The 21925-nt window shown below is 38.2% G+C and overlaps 1 protein-coding gene across 1 annotated transcript in view; it reads right to left on the bottom strand.

Annotated features, from left to right (window-relative positions):
• The window catches only part of LOC150085077 (endoplasmic reticulum membrane-associated RNA degradation protein-like), a 110410-nt gene that overhangs the window by 81640 nt on the left and 6845 nt on the right, over positions 1-21925 (bottom strand). The window contains exons 4-5 of the mRNA XM_090376456.1: positions 13181-13270; positions 6384-6481 (exon numbers count right to left, since the gene is read on the bottom strand). Coding sequence (XP_090232582.1) covers positions 6384-6481; positions 13181-13270 — 188 coding nt within the window. The remainder of the gene's footprint in view (positions 1-6383; positions 6482-13180; positions 13271-21925) is intronic.

Here is a 21925-nt window from a genome sequence, read left to right as displayed (position 1 = left end):
TAATGAATCTGATGAGTATAATGAGCAATTGTGCAGAGAAATGGAGTGGGCAATTGTGCAGAGAAATGGAGTCTTATAATGGGAGATTTTAATTTCCCGGATAGTGACTGGAATTTGTGGGTTGGTCACTCACACACTAGCAAGGCTTTTGTGGATTTATTGGATGATTGTTTTCTACATCAGCATGTTCGGGAGGCAACTAGAGGAAATAATACTCTTCATCTGATTATCAGTAGTGATTCTTCATCTTCATGCATCAAGAATCTGCAGATAAAGGAACAACTAGGTGGCAGTGATCACAATGTGCTGAAGTGGGATTTACTCAAAGAGGTAACTACCATCAAGGGTAAAAGGAAGGGTTTTTGCTTTCGTAAAGGTGACTACGGTGGTCTGAGACAGTATTTAAATTCTATATGGTGGAACCAACGGATGACATTTCCAACAGCAAATTCAAAACGGGAAGCATTCAAAGAATTAATCTTGGAAGCTACTAGCCTTTTCATACCAACAATGAAATATTGTTCAAGATTTAGGCCTAAATGGATGTCAGATGAACTAATTAGACATGTGACAGAGAAGAAAAATGCATGGAATACATATAAATTAACATGTGACACAGAAGCCTATGATAGATATAAGCTGGTCTGTAACCAAGTTATAAAGGAGGTTAGGCAGGCGAAGGCAAATTACGAGAAATCTTTGGCAAAGGATGCAAAGAAAAACAGCAAAGAGTTCTTTACTTATGTAAACTATAGAAGGAAGGGGATGAATCAGATTGATCCACTTGATGGTTCAACTGTTGATGATATCCTGCTCAGGTAGCTAACAAACTAAAAGAATATTCTGCATCAACATTCAGACATGAGGAGTTATTCAGGGAGGGGAATGCCAGAGGTGTATTCAACTCTGGCAGTAAGCTAGATAATATTGTAATAACTGAGAGTAAAGTGGTGGAGAAATTGTTGAAGATAAACACAAGAAACGCACCTGGGGTGGATGGGATCTATCCAGTTATATTAAAGGAGGCAACAAAGGAAGTAAACAAACCCTTAGCCATAATTATGAGAGCTTCCTTGGACTAAGGAAGATACCCATAGTCTGGAGATGTGCAAATGTGACCCCAATTCACAAAGGAGGATCACAGGGGGAGACAGGTAATTACAGACCTGTTAGTTTAACTTCTTTTCCAGGGAAATTAATAGAGGAACTGGTTAAAGAAGCATTGCAGGATTATCTAGACAATACTTCAGTTATAGCTCGGACACAGCATGGGTTTGTTAAGGGGAAGTCTTGTCTGACTAATTTGATTAGATACTATGATGTAGTCACAAAGGAACTGGATGCAAAGAATAACTTTGATATCATATATTTGGACTTTAGAAAAGCCTTTGATACTGTTGCACATGGAAAACTGCTGCACAAATTGAATCAGTGTGGCATTGGAGGCAAATTGCTGCTATGAATAAAGGGATGGTTGAGTGGGAGAAGACAGAGAGTGGTAATCAATGGACACTGCTCATTGTGGACTAATGTTATTAGTGGAGTCCCTCAGAGTTCAGTGTTGGGTCCATTGTTGTTTTCTGTATTTATAAAGGATATTGATGATGGTATATCAGGTGTAATGTCCAAGTTTGCAGATGATGCAAAGGTTGGCAGGGGGTTTTTAATGACAGTACACTGCTGCAACAGGATCTAGAAAAGTTGAGCAGATGGGCTGAGAGGTGGCAAATGAAGTTTAATATTGACAAATGTAAAGTACTACGGGAAGCAATAATCCCAGAGTAATGTATCCACTCTGTGGTACCACATTGACAGTGGTAGAGAATGAAAAAGACCTGGAGGTAATTGTCCAGGCAGATATGAAGTGTTCTGAGCAGTGCAGATGGTCTGCAAGAGTAGCTCATGGTGTCTTGTCAATGATGTACAGGAATTTTTCTGGAAGGGATAAGGAGGTGATTATCCCCTTGTATAAGGCAATGGTTAGGCCACACCTTGAGTACTGTATGCAGGTCTGGAGGCGTAATTTTAAGAAGGATGTAGAGCTTGGAATGAGTACAGAGAAGGGCAACAAGATTAGTGAATGGAACAAAGGGTTGCTCTTAAGAAGAAAGGCTTAAGTTTTGCAAATTACATTGTCTGGAGACTAAGCACCTGCGAGGTGATCTGATTGAGGTGTATAAAGCCTTGAATGGTTTGAGCATGCTCAATGTCGATGGGATTCTTCCTCTTGCTCAGAATAATCGCCTGAGAGGGCATAAATTCAAATTGAGGAAAGACGGTTATAGGATAGATGTGCGAAAGTTTGCCTGTAGCCAACGGGGGGTTGATTGGTGGAACAAACTTCCATCTGTTGTTGTAGAAGTTGATAGATTAAATAGATTCAAGGCAGAACTTGACAAACATTTGGAGCAAGTGGATGGGTGAAATAAGGGTTTTTTTTTCTTTTTTTTGCTGATGCTATATAAGCTTGCTTTCTTGCATCATGTGCCTTTATTAATGCTAATGTCTAAATAGTTCATCTGACATCCATTTAGGCCTAAAATCTTGAACAATATTTCTTTGTTGGTATGAAAAGCCTAGTAGCTTCCAAGATTAATTCTTTCAATGCTTCCCATTTTGAATTTGCTGTTGGTAACATCATCAGTTGGTTCCACCGTATAGAATATAAATACTGTCTCAGACCACCGTAGTTACCTTTACGAAAGCAAAAACCCTTCCCTTTACCTTTGATGGTAGTTACCTCTTTGAGTAAATCCCACTTCAGCACACTGTGAACACTGCCACCTAGTGGTTCCTTTATCTGCAGATTCTTGATGCATGAAGAATCACTACTGATAATCAGATCAAGAGTATTACTCCCTCTAGTTGCCTTCCGAACATGCTGATGTCGAAAACAATCATCCAATAAATCCACAAAAGCCTTGCTGGTGTGTGAGTGACCAACACACAAATTCCAGTCAATATCCGGGAAATTAAAATCCCCCATTATAAGACACTCTAATTTACTGGCCCACTCTATTTCTCTGCACAATTGCTCATTATACTCATCAGATTGATTAGTCCTATAACACACACCTACACTCATTTTCCCTTCCCAGTGCTTATGTCACACCAAACAGACTCAACATTGCACTGTCCACCCACATCAATTGGATGCACACTTCCTTAGATTTTATGTGTTTCTTAACTAACAGCATAACCCCTCCTCCCTTACTGTCCTATCTATCCTTTCTGTACACATTGTACTCCCCATATTCCAAATCTGCACTGCTTATGTCTATATGACACAACGTCTCTGATATCCCAACAATATCTGCCTTTGATGTCTTGACTAGCACTTCTAGCTCATCGAATTTATTAACTATACTCCTAGCATTGGTGTACATGCAAATATACAAGCACCTGTTTCTATTCTTAGTTACCCTAACACAGCCCATGTATTTACTTGTTCCACTATGCCCGTCACCACTAAATACAGAGGATGCAGAAAGGTCAGGGAATGACCACTGCATATCCTGGAGCAATATGGCCTCAGTTGCTAATGCTCCTAAAAAAAAAAAAAAAAAAAAAACCAAATTGTTCCACTATGACTCCCAGTAGTCCTGGAAATTCCCATTGCCTTGCTTTCCAGGCTGCTGCTGCTCAATTGCATTTCAATAGAAGTAGTGCAAGAATCACTTTTACCTCTGCCAGCAGCTACTGTTAATCTATTAGTCCGTGTATCCCCCCAAGCTAGCAGTTTTCCGACCCACCTAACTCTGCCTCGATAGCATCAGAAAATATTCTTGCACCCTTTCTATTTAAATGTATCCCATCCCTGTAAAAGCAGTCTCTCCTGTTAACAAGCACAGACCAGGCTGAGAAAAATTCTACCCCTTGAGCCTTGCACAATCTCTCCAGGGCAGAATTGATCGACAAGGCTCTCATCATATACTCCCTCCTATTGTGTTTGGGCAGAATTGCAGACACTTTCAAATTCAACCCTAACTCACGGCTTTTTTTCAGCATTGTCTTGTACTTGTTAAGTAATTCTGCCGGTCTCCTACTCTTAATATCATTAGTGCCAACATGTACAACAATATTACCTTTGTGCCCTTAAAGAATGATATCTGCTCTTCAACGTCATTAACCTTTGTCCTGTTCCATCTATTGTTTTTGCACAATGAATTCCCCGTTTCCCTGACAATAGAGTCATCTAGAACAACTAGTTCCTTTGGGACCAGTGCATTCTGCCTTGGGGGTTGCCGCTGTGTTGCGTGATGTTCTAGTGCAATCTCTGGCATTGATGTGGGCAGCTGAGAGCTTGATGGGCCCCTCAATTTAAATCCATTCACCCTGTCCTTCAAGCTCTTCATAATAAGGCCGAGTTGGTGCCTGATTTCCTCGCATTCCTTACATTGCGCACACACAAACACAAAGATATTCCCCTTGGCAATATCATGTCCCGTTCCTGATTGTTCCACAAACATCAAACAAGCAGTGCATTTCAATAGACTGTGATTCAGAGGACAACCCCCCCCCCCCTCATTTCTCCCCTGAGCCACAGCACTTCCACTAGTTTGAGCCTTTTGCTTTGCTGGTCTGGTCTGAGTCATGATTTCTATTCAAGTTCAATAAAATTCCAGTACAAAATATAACCCTAAACCTATATCCCAATGCAGTTATAACACTATATATATGTATTTTGGTATTGAATATTATCTCTGAGTTACGTTATATGACTTTCTTATCCCCTGTCAACTTATATGTGTTACATTTGTAATAACTAGGTCGCTATATTTATTTAGTTAAAAAAGTACAATTCAATTGACAATGAAATTTAATAAGATTAATAAATTTTACCGATTAATTGATACTACTATATTCGCTATCTAGTTTTCTGTTAAACCTTACGCTAGCACACGTATCGCATAATGGCGACAAGTTACAAACGGTTAATCTACGGACACGAGGTATTATTTACCTTTCCAAATTGCGCCATCTAAATTCAAAATAAACCACGGAGCCTGACTAGGTCTATAAGCTATTTATAGAAAATAATTTAATCTAACAATTAAGTCAATAAAGCGGCTAAGTTTAATTAAAAACTTTACATTCATGGGAGTTGCAAAACCTGTCCTCACGTGGATTTGATACACTTACCGATACTAAGTAATAACCTACAAAATCTCTATCTAAATTCAATTTAAACTAAAGTATTGTTACTAGGAATATAAAGCAACTCTAAAAAATAAATTAATATGCCAATTTAAGTCAATAAAAAAGCAAAAACTTCTCTATTTGCTGGAGCCGTAAAAACTTCGCCTGTTCACATGTACTCTCGCACCCAATTTAAACTAGAAAAAGATGGTTCCAGGATAGATGTGTGCAGAAATTTGTCCTCAACTAGAGAGTAATGACTGTTGAAATAAACTTCCACTTGGTATTGCAGAAACAGGTAGTTTGAATACATTTAAAGAACCAGATAAATCATTAGACAGGATTGACAAATGAACTGGATTTTTTTTTTTGTAGCTAATCTGTATAAGTGTGCTCCTTACATCATTTTGCCACTACTAATATTAACACTAGTGCAGTCGATGAAAGCATCAATTGATCCAACACTAAATTCAACAGATGAGAAAATTTAACTTGCAGATAAAAGGAATCCTTTATATCATTTTTCTACAGAGGAAAATATATGTACACATAGAGTTTTAAATATGTCCAAAAATTCTCTCTATTGCCAAAGAAATTTAAAAATAATACACTTGAAAAGGAAAGAAAGACCTAACAAAGACATTTTCTTTTCTTTCCCTTTTTTTTATTTTTTGGAAAATACAGGTATCCTCAAGTGTAAGATTTAACTCATTAGTTTTCCAAGTTTTTCCTCACAAAGTAATCCTGAAATTTGCAAACTAGTCACACAAATACATGCTTCAACAAGTAAAATACATGCAGACCTGTATTCTTCATTACTGTTTGGCAGTGAAATGATAAGCAAATAAACATTATTTTAATTTTGCTTACAACCACCAGATTTCCTCTACAACCACCCTGGCAACATCTCATTCTATAGCGAAGAGCTCTTGAAAGAAATGCTAAAAAATCTTTTGAACATTCCCTAATGAAAAAAGCAAAAGGTAATAAAAATAATATGGCAATAAGGATAAACAGATTCTTACAGTACAAACCATAGTTGAAGGCATTCCAAAAACAATGGTTACCGATGCAACTAGTTTAAAAGTAAGTGATCACACTTGCAGAAGAACAACAATAATAGATAATCAAACAGCAATAAAATAATAACAAGAAAGTGACTTAAAATATTATTTAAAAATATATAAAATTTAAATAAATTACAGCTTCATCTTCCTAAAGTGACAGTTTGCACAAAAGCTTACCGATTATCCAGCTCATTTGGTGCAGCAAATCCATGCCATAAAATGTTTCTTATATTTAGAGAGATAGGAGGACCAATAAGAAGCTGCAAAAGCATCATCTAGGAAATAGATAACAAATATATAAGAAAAAATTCTGCTATGAACAAGCTTTGTATTATGAAGGTGGTTCATATAGGACCAATACATTTTTTTTATAAGATTTTATTGGATTAAGTATCAATAATACAAACATTATTACTTCTCAAGACAGTGGTCTTTATCTCAAGACCTTCTGCCATCTTTGCTGATAAATTCCAAATGCCTTTTTTAAGAAAACTTTGTGGTTGTTATCAGAATTGCATGGTTCTTTTGTTCTACTTAAACACCCAATGTGCACAACTTTGCTAAACTTTAACTCCTAGTGGATTACATTTCTCATGCTGCCTAAATTAAACAGTGTGAAGCACCATTCTCATTTGCACAGATCTGCAAATCATAAATCATTCAGGTACTTATGTTGAGTCCTTTATTATTCCAAATTAGTTTACAAAAAAATTTCTTCTAAACAGACAGAAAATAGTTTTAGGGAGATTGTGTCTCCTTGTATTCATTGTGCTGCTCCATAACTTGCTGCACTGTTTGGATGTGATCCACTGTACTAAAGCTGCTTCTGAAATCTACTTGTTCTTTGGGTTGTGCCACATCAAGTATTGTGCTTATTGTTCTTGAGAGTATCTTTGTGAAAACCTTGTAGACAATTGGCAATAGGCTTACTGGTTGGTAGCTTTTTAAATCTGCCTTGTCACCTTTTTTTTTGTGTAGTAGAATGGATTCTGCATTTTTTCATGATACAGGTACTTTGTTAAGTAGTAGTAGTAGTAGTAGTGGCATGTGATGCAAGAAAGCAACTGTATGAGCTTATTCAGCATCAGCCAAAAAAAAAAATAATAATAATAATAAAATAAAGTAAAATAAAAAAATTAAATTTAAAAAATAAATAAATAAAATAAAAAATAAATAAAATTAAATTAAATTAAATTATTTAATTTTATTTAATTAAATAATCACACCATTCCCAAAAAATCACACCATTCCCACCAAATGCCTGTCCAGTTCCTCCTTAAATTTATTTAACCTGTCAACTTCCACAACGACAGATGGAAGTTTGTTCCAGCAATTAACCACCCGCTGGCTAAAGGCAAATTTCCGCACATCTATTCTACGTCTGTCTTTTCTTAATTTGAATTTATGCCCCCTTAGGTTCGTAATCTGAACAAGTGGAAGGATACCATAAGAATTCAGCGTGCTCAACCCATTCAAGGCCTTATACACCTCAATCAGATCACCGTGCAGGTGCCTAGTCTCCAGCCACTGCAATTTGCAGAACTTAAGCCTCTCTTGGTAAGAGGATCCCTTCATTCCCCTCACCAATCTTGTTGCCCTTCTCTGTACACGCTCAAGTAAATCTACATCCTTCCTAAAATGAGGCCTCCAGACCTGTACGCAGTACTCAAGGCGTGGCCTGACCATTGCCTTATACAGAGGGACAATCACCTCCTTCTCCCTGCTAGCAAAATTCCTATATATCATTGACAAAACCCCATGACCTGCCCTGGCACCCTGTCTGCATTGCTCAGAAAACTTCATATCTGACTGCACAATTACTCCCAGGTCTTTTTCATTTTCTACCACCTTAAGTGTAGTACCACACAGTTGGAACGTTTCTCTGGGGTTACTTCTACCCATATGCAGTACTTTGCATTTGTCAAGGTTAAACCTCAGTTGCCACTTCTTAGCCCATCTGGATTATCTAGATCCTGTTGCAGTAGCACACTGCCATTACTGTCATTAACAACCCTGCCAACCTTTGTATCATCTGCAAACTTCAACATTAAGCCTGATATACCTTCATCAATATCATTGATAAATATACAAAACAACAGTGGACCTAACATCGAACCCTGTGGGATTCCACTAATAACATTAGTCCACGAAGAGCAGCACCCATTGATTACCACCCTCTGTCTTCTCCCACTTAACCATCCTTTTATCCATTGCAGCAACTTACCCTTAATACCATTCTGCTCCAATTTGTACAATAGTCTTCCATGCACAATGTCAAAAGCTTTCTTGAAATCCAAATATATGATATCAAAATTATTTTTTGCATCCAGTTCCTTTGTAACCACATCATAATATCCTATCAAATTTGTCAGACAAGACTTTCCCTTAACAAACCCATGCTGTGTCTGAATTATTGCTGCAGTCTTGTCTAGATGATCCTGCAATGCATCTTTAACCAGTGACTCCATTATTTTACCCGGAACAGAAGTTAAACTAACTGGTCTGTAATTACTCGTGTCATCCTTCGATCCCCTTTTGTGAATTGGGGATACATTTGCAGATCTCCAGTCCGTGGGGACCTCCCCTGAGTCCAAGGACGCTCTCATAATTATGGCTAAGGGTTTGCTTAATTGCTTTGCTGCCTCCTTTAATATAACTGGATAGATCCCATCCACTCCAGGTGCTTTTCTTATGTTTAACTTCAACAATTTCTCCTCCACTTTGCTTTCAGTTATTACAAAATCATTAAGTATCCTGCTACATGATAACCTTCTGCCATTTTCAAACCTTAATAATTCCTCATGTGTGAATGTAGATGCAAAGTAGTTGAAAACAGTTTGGCTAGAGCTTTACATACTGGCTGGCCTCCAGCTTTCAACATATCAACAGTGACTTTATCTGGTCCTGCCGCTTTGCCATTTTTCATTGATTTTACTTCTACGAAATCTTCTACAGTATCTTCTACTTCTTCTACCAACATTTCTGGTACAGCTTCTGCATCTGGTGTTGGGTCCTTTGTCCTTATAAAGATTTGAATAAAATTGTTTTGCTCATTTTAGTATTTGTTATTGTGCTCTCCTCAAGCTTCAAAGCAACAATTTGGCTCTTGGGTGTGTAAACATTTTTCAGTTTGCTTTCTTTAGCTCTTGATTTTCTTTTAGTGTTCTGATGAGATTAACGTTGAACTTGTGCATTTCTTCTTTTATGAGCTTTCTTATGATCTTGCACATTTCTATATATTCTACCTACCTTATTTCTTATATTACCACTTTTCTTCTCTCATTTATTTTTCATTACAGCAATTGTTTCTTTAGATAATCTAATTTGTTTTCTTGTTGTACAGTAGGTGGAATGGCATAGGCAGTGTTTACAATAGTCTTAATGACTTTGTCACTATTGTTTGAAATATCTGTGTCAAGAGGGTCTTGCAGCACATAAAAATGGCTGGACAGTTCTAGTTCAAAGTTTTGACAATTTTTCAATAGTTGGTTAGTATCAACCTTCTTCACTTTAGTTAACTTGACAAATTTCTTTCATTCTTTCTTGCAATCAATTTTGATTTTTGTTCTCAGTAACTGATAGTCACATCCAATGTTAAAATGGAAGATTGAGCAGTCAGTGAATACTGTTTTATTGTTTGTCAGTATGAAGTCAGTTTCACTAGTATTTCTAAGAGGGATCTTCCACATCCATTTTTGTTGGGCATTTTTCTCAAAGAATGAGTTCATGATCTACAAATTTTGTTCCTCTACAAATTCAATTAATAGACTGCTTCTTGTATTATCTCTTTTTTTTAGTTCCATATAGCCCGACAGATTTTTCCTCATTTGAACTTACCAATTCTTGCACCAAAACCTTCCAATACAATTTTATAGTGGTAGTCGTCCTGCTTGTAAAGGCGCAATACATCTTTGTGAAATTGTTCAACTTCATCATCACTATGGCTAGAAAATAGCAACTATTTAGCTTAATAGCACAGCAAACAGTTCGTTCTACTTTTATGGTTGAATCTGTTAGTCTTTTGTTGATCAGGAACCCAATTCCACCACACCAACCATTATTTGTTCCTTTGTACTACAGCCAATGTTCATCTAGTTTGACCAAATCTTCACCTTTTCTTCTAATCTCACATAAACCAATGATGTCCCAATTGATGTTTTTCAGCTCCTGTAATAGTTCTTCTAGGCATGAGTCTGTAATCATAGACTGAATGTTAAGCATTCATATAAGACCGAATATTAATTGTAATCCTGCTGCTGCTGTAGGTAGTAGCTCACAGGTCTCCAGGGAATGAGGGCCATTTATTTTGTTGTGAAACCATGTTGAAGGAATGGATCATAATCTGCCATGCTGGTCCAATTCAAGTTGGCAGATTTTGGATCAATTTAGTGTGGTGCCTTAGCTTAGATTTGTCCATCATGGATGACACTGATTGGAGTATATGCTCCCGATAGCATGGTTTACAGCTTCACTGATACGCAAACACACACTCCTTTTCAAAAATTTTATAACAACGAAATCATCCCGACAATTCAGAGATCAAACATGATAAAAGATCTCCTTACCATGAGAAATTTCAAAGGGCATTATCGGGTATTATGGTAATGGCATTAGCATTTAGCATTAGCAATAGTAGAGGCATACAATGCAAGAAAGCAAGCTTACTCAGCATCAGCCGAAAAAAAAAAAAAACCAGTTCCCATTTCACCCCTCCATTTGTTCCAAATACCTGTCCAGCTCAGCCTTAAATTTATTTAGGCTATCAACTTCCACAATAAAAGATGGAAGTCTGCTGCACCAATCAAATACCCGCTGGCTAAAGGCAAACCTCCGCACATCTATCCTACAACTGTCCTTCTTTGATTTGGATTTATGCCTACTCAGGTGATTAATCTGAGCAAGGGGAAACCATTCAAGGCTTTATACACCTCAATGAGATCACCTCACAGGTGCTTAGTGTCCAGACACTGTAATCTGCAAAACTTAAGCCTTTCTTCGTAAGAGCAACCCTTCGTTCCATTCACTAATCTTGTTTCCCTTCTCTGTACTCATTCCAACAGCTCTACATCCGTCTTTCTTAAATTGAGCCTCCAGACCTGTATACAGTACTCAAGGGGTGGCCTGACCATTGCCTTATACAAGGGGATAATCACATACTTATCCCTGGTAGAAAAATTCCTGTATATCATTGACAAGACACCATGAGCTACTCTTGCAGACCATCTGCACTGCTCAAAAAACTTCATATCTGCCTGCACAATTAACTCCAGGTCCTTTTCATTCTCTACCACTGAATGCCTTCCACTTTGAATTTGCTGTTGGTAACATCGTCAGCTGGTCCCACTGTATAGAATTTAAATACTGTCTCAGACCTCTGTAGTTGCCTTTACGAAAGCAAAAACCCTTACCTTTACCCCTGATGGTAGTTACCTCTTTGAGTAAATCCCACTTCACCACACTGTGATCAAGGCCACCTAGTGGTTCCTTTATCTGCAGATTCTTAATGCATGAAGAATCACTAGTGATAATCAGATCAAGAGTATTACTCACTCTAGTTGCCTCCTGAACATGCTGCTGTAGAAAACAATCATCCAATAAATCCACAAAAGCCTTGCAAGCGTGTGAATGACCAACCCACAAATTCCAGTCAATATCTGGGAAATTAAAATCCTTCATTATAAGAGACACTGATTTACTAGCCCATTCTATTTTCCTGTACAGTTTTTTTTTATACTCCTCAGAGTCATTAGGCCTATAACACACTCCTACTCTCAATTTTGATCCCCCCCCAGTGCCTATTTCACACCAAACCGACTTGACACTGCACTGTCCAGCGATGTCGACTGGCTGCACTTCCTTGGATTTTAAGTGTTTCTTAACTAATAGCATAACCCCTCCTCTCTTCTTATCCTGCCTGTCTTTCCTGTACACATTGTACTCCCCAAATTCCAGTTCTGCATTATATATCTGTGTGACACCACATCTCTGATATCCCAATGATATCTGCCTTTGATGTTTTGACCAACAACTCAAATTCATCAAATTTATTCACCAAACTCCTAGCATTGGTGTATATGCAAGTATACATGCATCTGTTCCTATTCTTAGCTACCGTAACACAACCAATGTGTTTACTTGTACTGCAATGACTCCCAGCAGTTTCTGAAATACCCTGCATCTTGTTTTCCAGGCTGCTGTTCATTCCAATAGAAGCAGTGCAAGAATCACTTTCACCTCTGCCAGTGGCTACTGTTAATCTATTAATGTGTACCCCCCCAAGCTAGCAAATTTCTAAATCGCTAGCAATTTAGCAATTAACAAGCACAGTGACCTGTACTTGTTAAGCAATTCCGCCGGTCTCCTACTCTTAATATCATTAGTGCCAACGTGTACAACAATATCACGTGATATATTGTGGAGCAGATATCCTTAAAAGATGATATCTGCTCCACAATATCATCAATCTTTGCCCCTGGCAGACGTACCCTGAAAATAAGTTTCATATAAAACAAAATTACACATAAGCAACTTAAATAATGAAATTTGTAACAAAGTAAATTGTCCTATGTGCAACACTGAATTGGCCCTTGTCCACTCTAACACATGCAAGCACCAAGTGCTTTGACTCACTAGCATGTCTGGTAGAAGCCAGCTGGCAATTGCATTGCTTCCAGAGTGCCTGGAAATTTACCAATACAATTCTTTCATTCTGTGCCTGGTACTAAGTGGTGGACACAGAACCAAGGAGGCACACAAGAAAGTATGTGGAATTGCACACTAAGACCAAGGGGTATATGCCAAAAAATATTGGGAACCACGAATCTGAAACATTTCTATATGCAAGTTAAATTTTAAAGGTTTACTTTCCATATTAAACTCCTACCAAAACTATGCAATGCTTAATCTATTCAAAATTTAAATTTGCCTAAACTAAAAGCACCAAATATAAATGGTTTACAGTAAATTATACATACCATAGAATTTCCAAAAATCTCTGATAGCTCAGGAGTTGAAAGTAAATCTCGAAGAAGAAAGGGCACTTTTTTCCCTTTCAACAAATACACCTAAAAATATTACAGTAATATTATATAATATATATATATATATATATATATTATGTAAATATAATATATATATATATTATTGAATTTGACTTGTTGAATTTCTGTGTGTGTGTGTGTATACACACACACACACACAGAAATTCAACAAGTCAAGTTACTTACATATTGTAGTTTGTAGCTTTGATGAAGATGCTAGGTTTTAAAAGTGACAAGTTAGATATTACACTACCAATAAGTGGCATGGCATGGAATAACAACATTTAATGTGGCCCGGTAATAGGGTCATGGTGGAAAACTGAGCCCCCCCTAAAAAATTAATTAGGAGGCACCCTTTTTTACCACTAGAAAAACATTGTATATTCTTACCTTTAAGCATAATTGACTACAAAAGGTTAAAAAAATACTTAGTTAATAACCTGTGAAAATGCAAGTCTTATAGCAGTAAATAACAAAATAAAAGGAAACACTTCAAATTTCATCTACAAATGTTTAATGAACTCTCTTATTTACTCTACAGATGTCTGAACAATTGTAACTTTTCTCAATATGCATGGCAGCTTAATCTCAGTCCACCTTGTTTATTGCCTCTGTGATGCACATCTGCAATTAAGGGTGTTAAGCCTGGGGAAGTCAGGAGATATGGAATAGGTCTCACGTGTCAAATTCCCATACGAGGAAACACCTGTGTCAAGATAGGTATGGGACTTCTGCATGGAAATATGGCAGTGCACATTGAAAAAGCATCATGGTATTGTTAATCTGTTACTATAGCTGCATCAGGTAATTCTGCAACTTGTCCAGGTATATCAGTCCAGACACAGTGTGTGCATTCCACAGAGAAGAAAGATCTATACATCTAAACTTTGACATTAAGCCCGATATACCTTGATCAATATCATTGATAAACATACAAAAGAACAGTGGGCCCAACACCGAACCCTGGGGGACTCCATTAATAACATTAGTCCATGAAGAGCAGTGTCCATTGATTACCACTCTCTGTCTTCTGCTACTCAACCACCCTTTTATCCACTGTAGCAACTTACCCTTAATACCATACTGCGCCAATTTTTACAGTTGTCTTCCATGCACAACAGTGTCAAAAGCTTTCCTGAAATCCAAGTACATGATAGCAAAATTATTTTTTGCATCCAGTTCCTTTGTAACCACATCATAGTATCCAATCAAATTTGTCAGACAAGACTTCCCCTTAACAAGCCCATGCTAAGTCTGAATTATTACTGCAGTCTTGTCTAGATGATCCTGCAATGCATCTTTAGCCAGTGCCTCCATTAATTTCCCTGGAACATAAGTTAAACTAAGAGGTCTCTAATTACTTGTGTTGCCCTTTGTTCCTCCTTTGTGAACTGGGGTCACATTTGCACATCTCCAGTCCATGGGTACCTCCCCTGAGTCCAAGGAAGCTCTCGTAATTGTTGCTAAGGGTTTGCTTACTTCCTTTGCTGCCTCCTATAATATAACTGGATAGATTCCATCCCCCCCCAGGTGCCTTTCTTATGTTTATCTTCAACAATTTCTCCTCCACTTTGCTCTCAGTTATTACAAAATCATCTAGCTCACTGCCAGAGTTTAACTCACCTCTGGCATTCCCCTCCCTGAATAACTCCTCATGTGTGAATGTAGATGCAAAATACTCATTTAGTTTGTTAGCCACCTGAGCAGGATCATCAACAGTTGAACCATCAATATCCAGTGGACCAATCTGATTCAATCCCTTCCTTCTAGAGTTTACATAAATAAAGAACTCTTTGCTGTTTTTCTTAGCATCCTTTGCCAAAGATTTCTTGTAATCTGCCATTGCTTGCTAACCTCCTTTGTGACTTGATTACAGACCAGCTTATATCTACCATAGGCTTCTGTGTCCCTGATAATTTATATGCATCCCATGCATTTTTCTTCTCTGCCATGAATCTCATTAGTTCATCTGACATCCATTTAGGCCTAAACTTTGAACAATATTTCTTAATCTGTATGAAAAGCCTAGCAGCTTCCACGATTAGTTCCTTGAATGCTTCCCACTTAGAATTTGCTGTTGGTAACATAATCAGTTTGTCCCACTGTACAGAATTTAAAAACTGTCTGAGACCACTGTCGTCACATTTACAGAAGCAAAAAACCTTTCCTTCCCTTTACCTCTGATGGTAATTAAATCTTTAAATAAATCCCACATCAGTAACACTGTGATCACTGTCACCTAGCGGTTCCTTTATCTGAAAATTCTTTATACACGAATAATCACTGCTGATAACCAAATCAAGAGTATTACCCTCTCTGGTTGCCTCTCGAACATGCTGCTGCAGAAAACAATCATCCAATATATCCACAAAAGTGTGGATTTATTAGATGATTGTGGGTTGGTCACTTGCTAGTGTGCGAGTGACCAACCCACAAGTTCCCATCAATATCTGGGAAGTTAAAATCCCCAAATTATAACACAATCTGATTAATAGCCCATTCTATTTCTCTGTACATTCTTGGTTGTACTCATTGGAGTCATTAATTCTATAACACACTCCTACTGATGATGAGAGCCTTGTCGATCAATTCGGCCCTGGAAAGATTGTGCAAGGCTCAAGGGGTAGAATTTTTTTCAGCCTGGACTGTACTTGTTAACAGGAGAGATTGCTTCTACAGGGATGGGATACACTTAAATAGAAAGGGTGCAAGAATATTTGCTGATGCTATCGAGGCAGTGTTAGGTGGGTCGGAAAACTGCTAGTTTGGGGGGATACAAAGACTAATAGTTTAACAGTAACCGCAGGCAGAGGTGAAGGTGATTCTTGCACAACTTCTATTAGAATAAGAAGCGACCTGGAGCGAGGGGTGTTGGGGGTTTCAGGGACGGATGGCAGTCATCATGGAATAGTTGGGTATATGGGATGTGTTAGGGTAACAAGGAATAGGCATAGGAGCATGTATGCTTGCATGTATACCAATGCTAGAAGTATAGTAAATAAATTTGATGAATTTGAAGTGTTGGTCAAGACATCAAATGCGGATATTGTTGGGATAGCAGAGACATGGTGTCACAAAGATATAAGGAATGCAGAACTGGAATTTGGGGAGTACAATGTGTACAGAAAGGATAGACAGGACAGAAAGGGAGGGGGGTGTTATGCTGTTAATTAAGAAAAACATAAAATCAAAGGAAGTGCACCCAGTTAATATAGATGAACAGCGCTCTGTTGAGTCAGTTTGGTGTGAGATAAGCACTGCGAAAGGAAAAATAAGAGTAGGAGTGTGTTATAGGCCTAATGACTTGAATGAGTACAATGAACAATTGAACAGAGAAATAGAGTGGGCCAGTAAATCAGAATGTCTTATAATGGGGGATTTTAACTTCCCAGATATTGACTGGAACTTGTGGGTTGGTCACTCACACACTAGTCAGACTTTTGTGGATTTATTGGATGATTGTTTTCTGCAGCAGCATGTTCGAGAGGCAACCAGAGAAAGTAACACTCTTGATCTGGTTATCAGCAGTGATCATTCGTGTATTAAGAATTTGCAGATAAAGGAACCACTAGGTGGCAGTGATCACAGTGTGCTGAAGTGGGATTTACTCAAAGAGGTAACTACCGTCAGGGGTAAAGGAAAGGGTTTTTGCTTCCATAAAGGGGAGTACAGTGGTCTCAGACAGTTTTTAAATTCTGTACAGTGGGATCAACTGACGATGTTACAAACAGTAAATTCTAAGTGGGAAGCATTCAAAGAATTAATCGTGGAAGCTACTAGACTTTATATACCGATTAAGAAATATCGTTCAAGGTTTAGGCCTAAATGGTTATCAAATGAACTAATGAGACTCGTGACAGAGAAGAAAAATGCATGGGATGCATATAAATTATCAGGTGACGCAGAAGCCTGTGGCAGATATAAGCTAGTCTGTAATCAGGTCACAAAGGCGGTTCGGCAGGCGAAGGCGGATTACGAGAAATCTTTGGCAAAAGATGCTAAGAAAAACAGCAAGGATTTCTTTACTTATATAAACTCTAAAAGGAAGGGGTGGAATATGATTGGTCTACTTGACATCGATGGTTCGACTGTTGATGATCCTGCTCAGATAGCAAACAAACTGAATGAGTATTTTGCATCTACATTCACACGTGAGGAATTATTACAATTTAAAAATGGAAGAAGGTTATCAAATTGTAGCAGTGTGCTTAATGATTTTGTAATAACTGAGAGCAAAGTGGAGGAGAAATTGTTGAAGTTAAACATAAGAAAGGCACCTGGGGTGGATGGGATCTATCCAGTTATTTTAAAGGAGGCGGCAAAGCAACTAAGCAAACCCTTAGCCATAATTATGAGAGCATCCGTGGACTCAGGGGAGGTTCCCACGGACTGGAGATGTGCAAATGTGTCCGCAATTCACAAAGGTGGATCGAAGGGTGACACGAGTAATTACAGACCAGTTAGTTTAACTTCTGTTCCGGGTAAAATAATGGAGTCGCTGGTTAAAGATGCATTGCAGGATCATCTAGACAAGACTGCAGCAATAATTCAAACACAGCATGGGTTTGTTAAGGGAAAGTCTTGTCTGACAAATTTGATTGGTTATTATGATGTGGTCACAAAGGAACTGGATGCAAAAAATAATTTTGATATCATATACTTGGATTTCAGGAAAGCTTTTGACACTGTTGTGCATGGAAGACTACTGTACAAATTGGAGCAGAATGGTATTAAGGGTAAGTTGCTACAATGGATAAAAGGATGGTTAAGTGGGAGAAGACAGAGGGTGGTAATCAATGGGTGCTGCTCTTCGTGGACTAATGTTATTAGTGGAGTCCCACAGGGTTCGGTGTTGGGTCCACTGTTGTTTTGTGTATTTATCAATGATATTGATGAAGGTATATCAGGCTTAATGTCGAAGTTTGCAGATGACACAAAGGTTGGCAGGGTTGTTAATGACAGTAATGGCAGTGTGCTAATGCAACAGGATCTAGATAATTTGGGCAGATGGGCTAAGAAGTGGCAACTGAAGTTCAACCTTGACAAATGCAAAGTACTGCATATGGGTAGAAGTAACCCCAGAGAAACGTACCAACTGTGTGGTACTACACTTAAGGTGGTAGAAAATGAAAAAGACCTGGGAGTAATTGTGCAGTCAGATATGAAGTTTTCTGAGCAGTGCAGACAGGCTGCTAGGGTGGGTCATGGGGTTTTGTCAATGATATATAGGAATTTTGCTAGCAGGGAAAAGGAGGTGATTGTCCCTCTGTATAAGGCAATGGTCAGGCCACGCCTTGAGTACTGCGTACAGGTCTGGAGGCCTCATTTTAGGAAGGATGTAGATTTGCTTGAGCGTGTACAGAGAAGAGCAACACGATTGGTGAGGGGAATGAAGGGATTCTCTTACCAAGAGAGGCTTAAGTTCTGCAAATTGCAGTGGCTGGAGACTAGGCACCTGCGCGGTGATCTGATTGAGGTCTATAAGGCCTTGAATGGGTTGAGCATGCTGAATTCTGATGGGATCCTTCCACTTGTTCAGATTACCAACCTACGGGGACGTAAGTTCAAATTAAGAAAGGACAGATGTAGAATAGATGTGCGGAAATTTGCCTTTAGCCAGCGGGTGGTTAATTGCTGGAACAAACTTCCATCTGTCATTGTAGAAGTTGATAGGTTAAATAAATTTAAGGAGGAACTGGACAGGCATTTGGAGGGAATGGTGTGATTTTTTTTTTTTTTTTTTTTTGGCTGATGCTGCATAACTCCTACACTTGCTTTCTTGCATCATGTGCCACTACTACTACTACTACTACTCTCATTTTTGCTTTCCCAGTGTTTATGTCACACCAAACTGACTCAACATTGCACTGTCCATCTATGTCAACTGGATGCACTTCCTTAGATTTCATGTTTTTCTTAATTAAGAGCATAACCCTCCTCCCTTCCTGTCCTTTCTGTACACACTGTACTCCACAAATTCCAATTCTGCACTGCTTATATCTGTGTGACACCATGTCTCTGATATCCCAATATCTGCCTTTGATGTCTTGACAAGCACTTCAAATTCATCAAATTTATTTACTATAATTCTAGCATTGGTGGACATGCAAGTATACATGCACCTGTTCTTATTCTTATCTACCCTAACACAACCCATGTATTTATTTGTTTCATGATGATTCCCATCAGTCCCTGAACTCCCCAGAACCCCGCCCTGCAGACCGCTATTCTAATAGAAGCAGTGCAAAAATCACTTTCACCTCTGCCTGTGGCTACTATTAACCTTTTAGTCTTAATTAAGAGCACTTCCTGTCTCATACATGTTCTGTTTCTGCTGCATGCCTTTTCTATAGATACTTCCATGTACTCTCTTCTTCTGAATTGGCTATAATTATTCCCCCTGTCTATTCCAAACCAGTCTAAACACTTGCCTGCCACAATAGCAAACATCCATTTACTGTTGAACATCAAACTTCAAGAACCAACTTTTCTTCAAATTCATTTAACCCTTCAACTTCCAATTTCTGGAACAACCTCCTTTCACATGTATTTCCTCAAAATTACAATCTGCAGAAATTCAAGTTTAATGTCAACAATTATCTTCTTTCATTTTCTCAATCTTCAACCCACACATGGTACTAAGTACTACAGGTTCTAATACCGTTTATAGTGGCAATAACAGCCACTATTTACCTAGGCATTGATTCCACTACATGTTTAAAGATGTCTGTAGGGATCTGCAACCATGCTGCCTGCAAGGCTTTCCACAGAGTCAGAATAGATGATGGTTGCATGTTGTTTCCAGTCCAACCAGTATGTTACTGATACCACAGCAATCACTGTCGCTGATGATCAGTGATGAGGAGAGGGGGTTGTCTGCTGTGGAATCCATGGGTCATCTGCTGTGGAACCCATGTGTCTGACTGTGCAGCACATCATCATTTAGGATATTGTTCTGGCATTCCCCATACTGTATTTCAATGTCAATTGCCACACAGTGACCTGCTGATGAGCCAGTACAATGCACTGCACCGTTCACCTACCACAAACATCCACCTTGCATAATCCTTTACAGTCCTGTGAACAGAAGGTGGTTTGACTCATTTGACACCATTCTTTGTACACCTTAACCACACTAAGCTGATAGCAATGAGACATGCCATTTCAGATATGGAAAAGCTTGACGCATGAGCTCCCACAACATGGCCTTTTGAAGCTCCATGATATCTTTACTATGTCTCATAATTGCTACTTTATCACTCTGACTTGCACAACCAGATACAAATTACCAATGCTCTAGCATAGGAAGCTGTTCAGCTTTTTATACTGCAAGCTATGCAGCATAGTCCATTACAGATTGAGTTGTCATAATTTAGCAATCACTGAGTGTATATATTGATAGTACAAGCTGCATGGCTTCAGAAATAAATTTAATAAATATGGTCTTGGCAGTCAGCAGTCTTTCTATTATGAATTAGTAAGGCTATATCATGTTTACTTAAGGCAGTTGAAAGCCTGCTGGCTGCCAAACACAGAAGGCCTATATACAAAGTTATCAACAGAGTTTTCAAAAGCTTTAAATTAAATATTATTTAACTTCGCTTTAGTATAATCGAATTCGACAATTCATTATCCAGTTGTATTATTCAGGGAACAAGTTTTTGGCATTAAAGTGAAATAATTGTTTCACAAAAAAAAAAAAAAAAAAACACTAACTATTGAAAATGGTTTTTCTACATGTAAATACGTTTCCTCATTACCTGATCTTTACTTTTATAATAAGATTAATATTCAACTCATTATATCACTACTGATTAAACTAGATATCACATAGATCTACATCTCCATCCTAGCTTTAAATCTTTAGAATGCCAAGAAGTATATGAAAATGATCAATCAGGTCATCAACACAAGAACACAAAAGGTAGTAGTAGTAGTAGTAGTAGTGGCACATGATGCAAGAAAGCAAGTCTGATGTAGCCCAGTGGTCAAGTAAAAGTATAGCAGTATATGCATTTGAGCTGCGAAAGTTCAATTACACATGACCTCTAAATGCAGTTAATGGTAATATTCTTGTCAAATAACTAGCAGTAAACTTCTCTGATCTATATGGTTCTGCTCATAATTCAGGTGCAACCACATCACTTCATAAGTGAAAGGATTCCATTTCATAAGCTTGATAGATGGCCGCAATGATTAAATCCTGTACTAACTCAGGGAGGTGAAGAAACAGTTCTTTCATGGAATAGAGTAACTTCATAGTACCATTACCAATAATTCAAATAAGTTGCCCACTCCTTTGTTCCTAGCATTGGTATTTTGCATCTACATTTACACATGAGGAGTTATTCAATGAGGGAGTGCCAGAAGTTTATCAAACTCTAACAGGAAGCTAAGTGACTTTGTAATAACTGAGAGCAAAGTGGAGGAGAAATTCTTGAAGTTAAACATAAAAAAGGTACCTGGGGTGGAATGGGATCTATCCAGTTATATTAGAAGCAGCAAAGGAAGTAAGCAAACTCTTAGCCATAATTATGAGAGCTTCCTTGGACTCAGGGGAGGTCCCTGTGGACTGGAGGTGTGCAAATGTGTCACCAATTCACAAAAGGATTCAAAAGGTAACACAAGTAACTATAGACCTGTTAGTTTAACTTATGTTCTGGGGAAAATAATGGAATC

The sequence above is a fragment of the Mastigoproctus giganteus genome, chromosome 6, assembly GCF_048544385.1.
Source record: "Mastigoproctus giganteus isolate SK-2022 chromosome 6, ASM4854438v1, whole genome shotgun sequence".
Classification (NCBI taxonomy): Eukaryota; Metazoa; Arthropoda; class Arachnida; order Uropygi; family Thelyphonidae; genus Mastigoproctus; species Mastigoproctus giganteus.
Note: the sequence above shows the minus strand (reverse complement) of the source record. Positions and strands in the feature narration are given on the sequence as shown.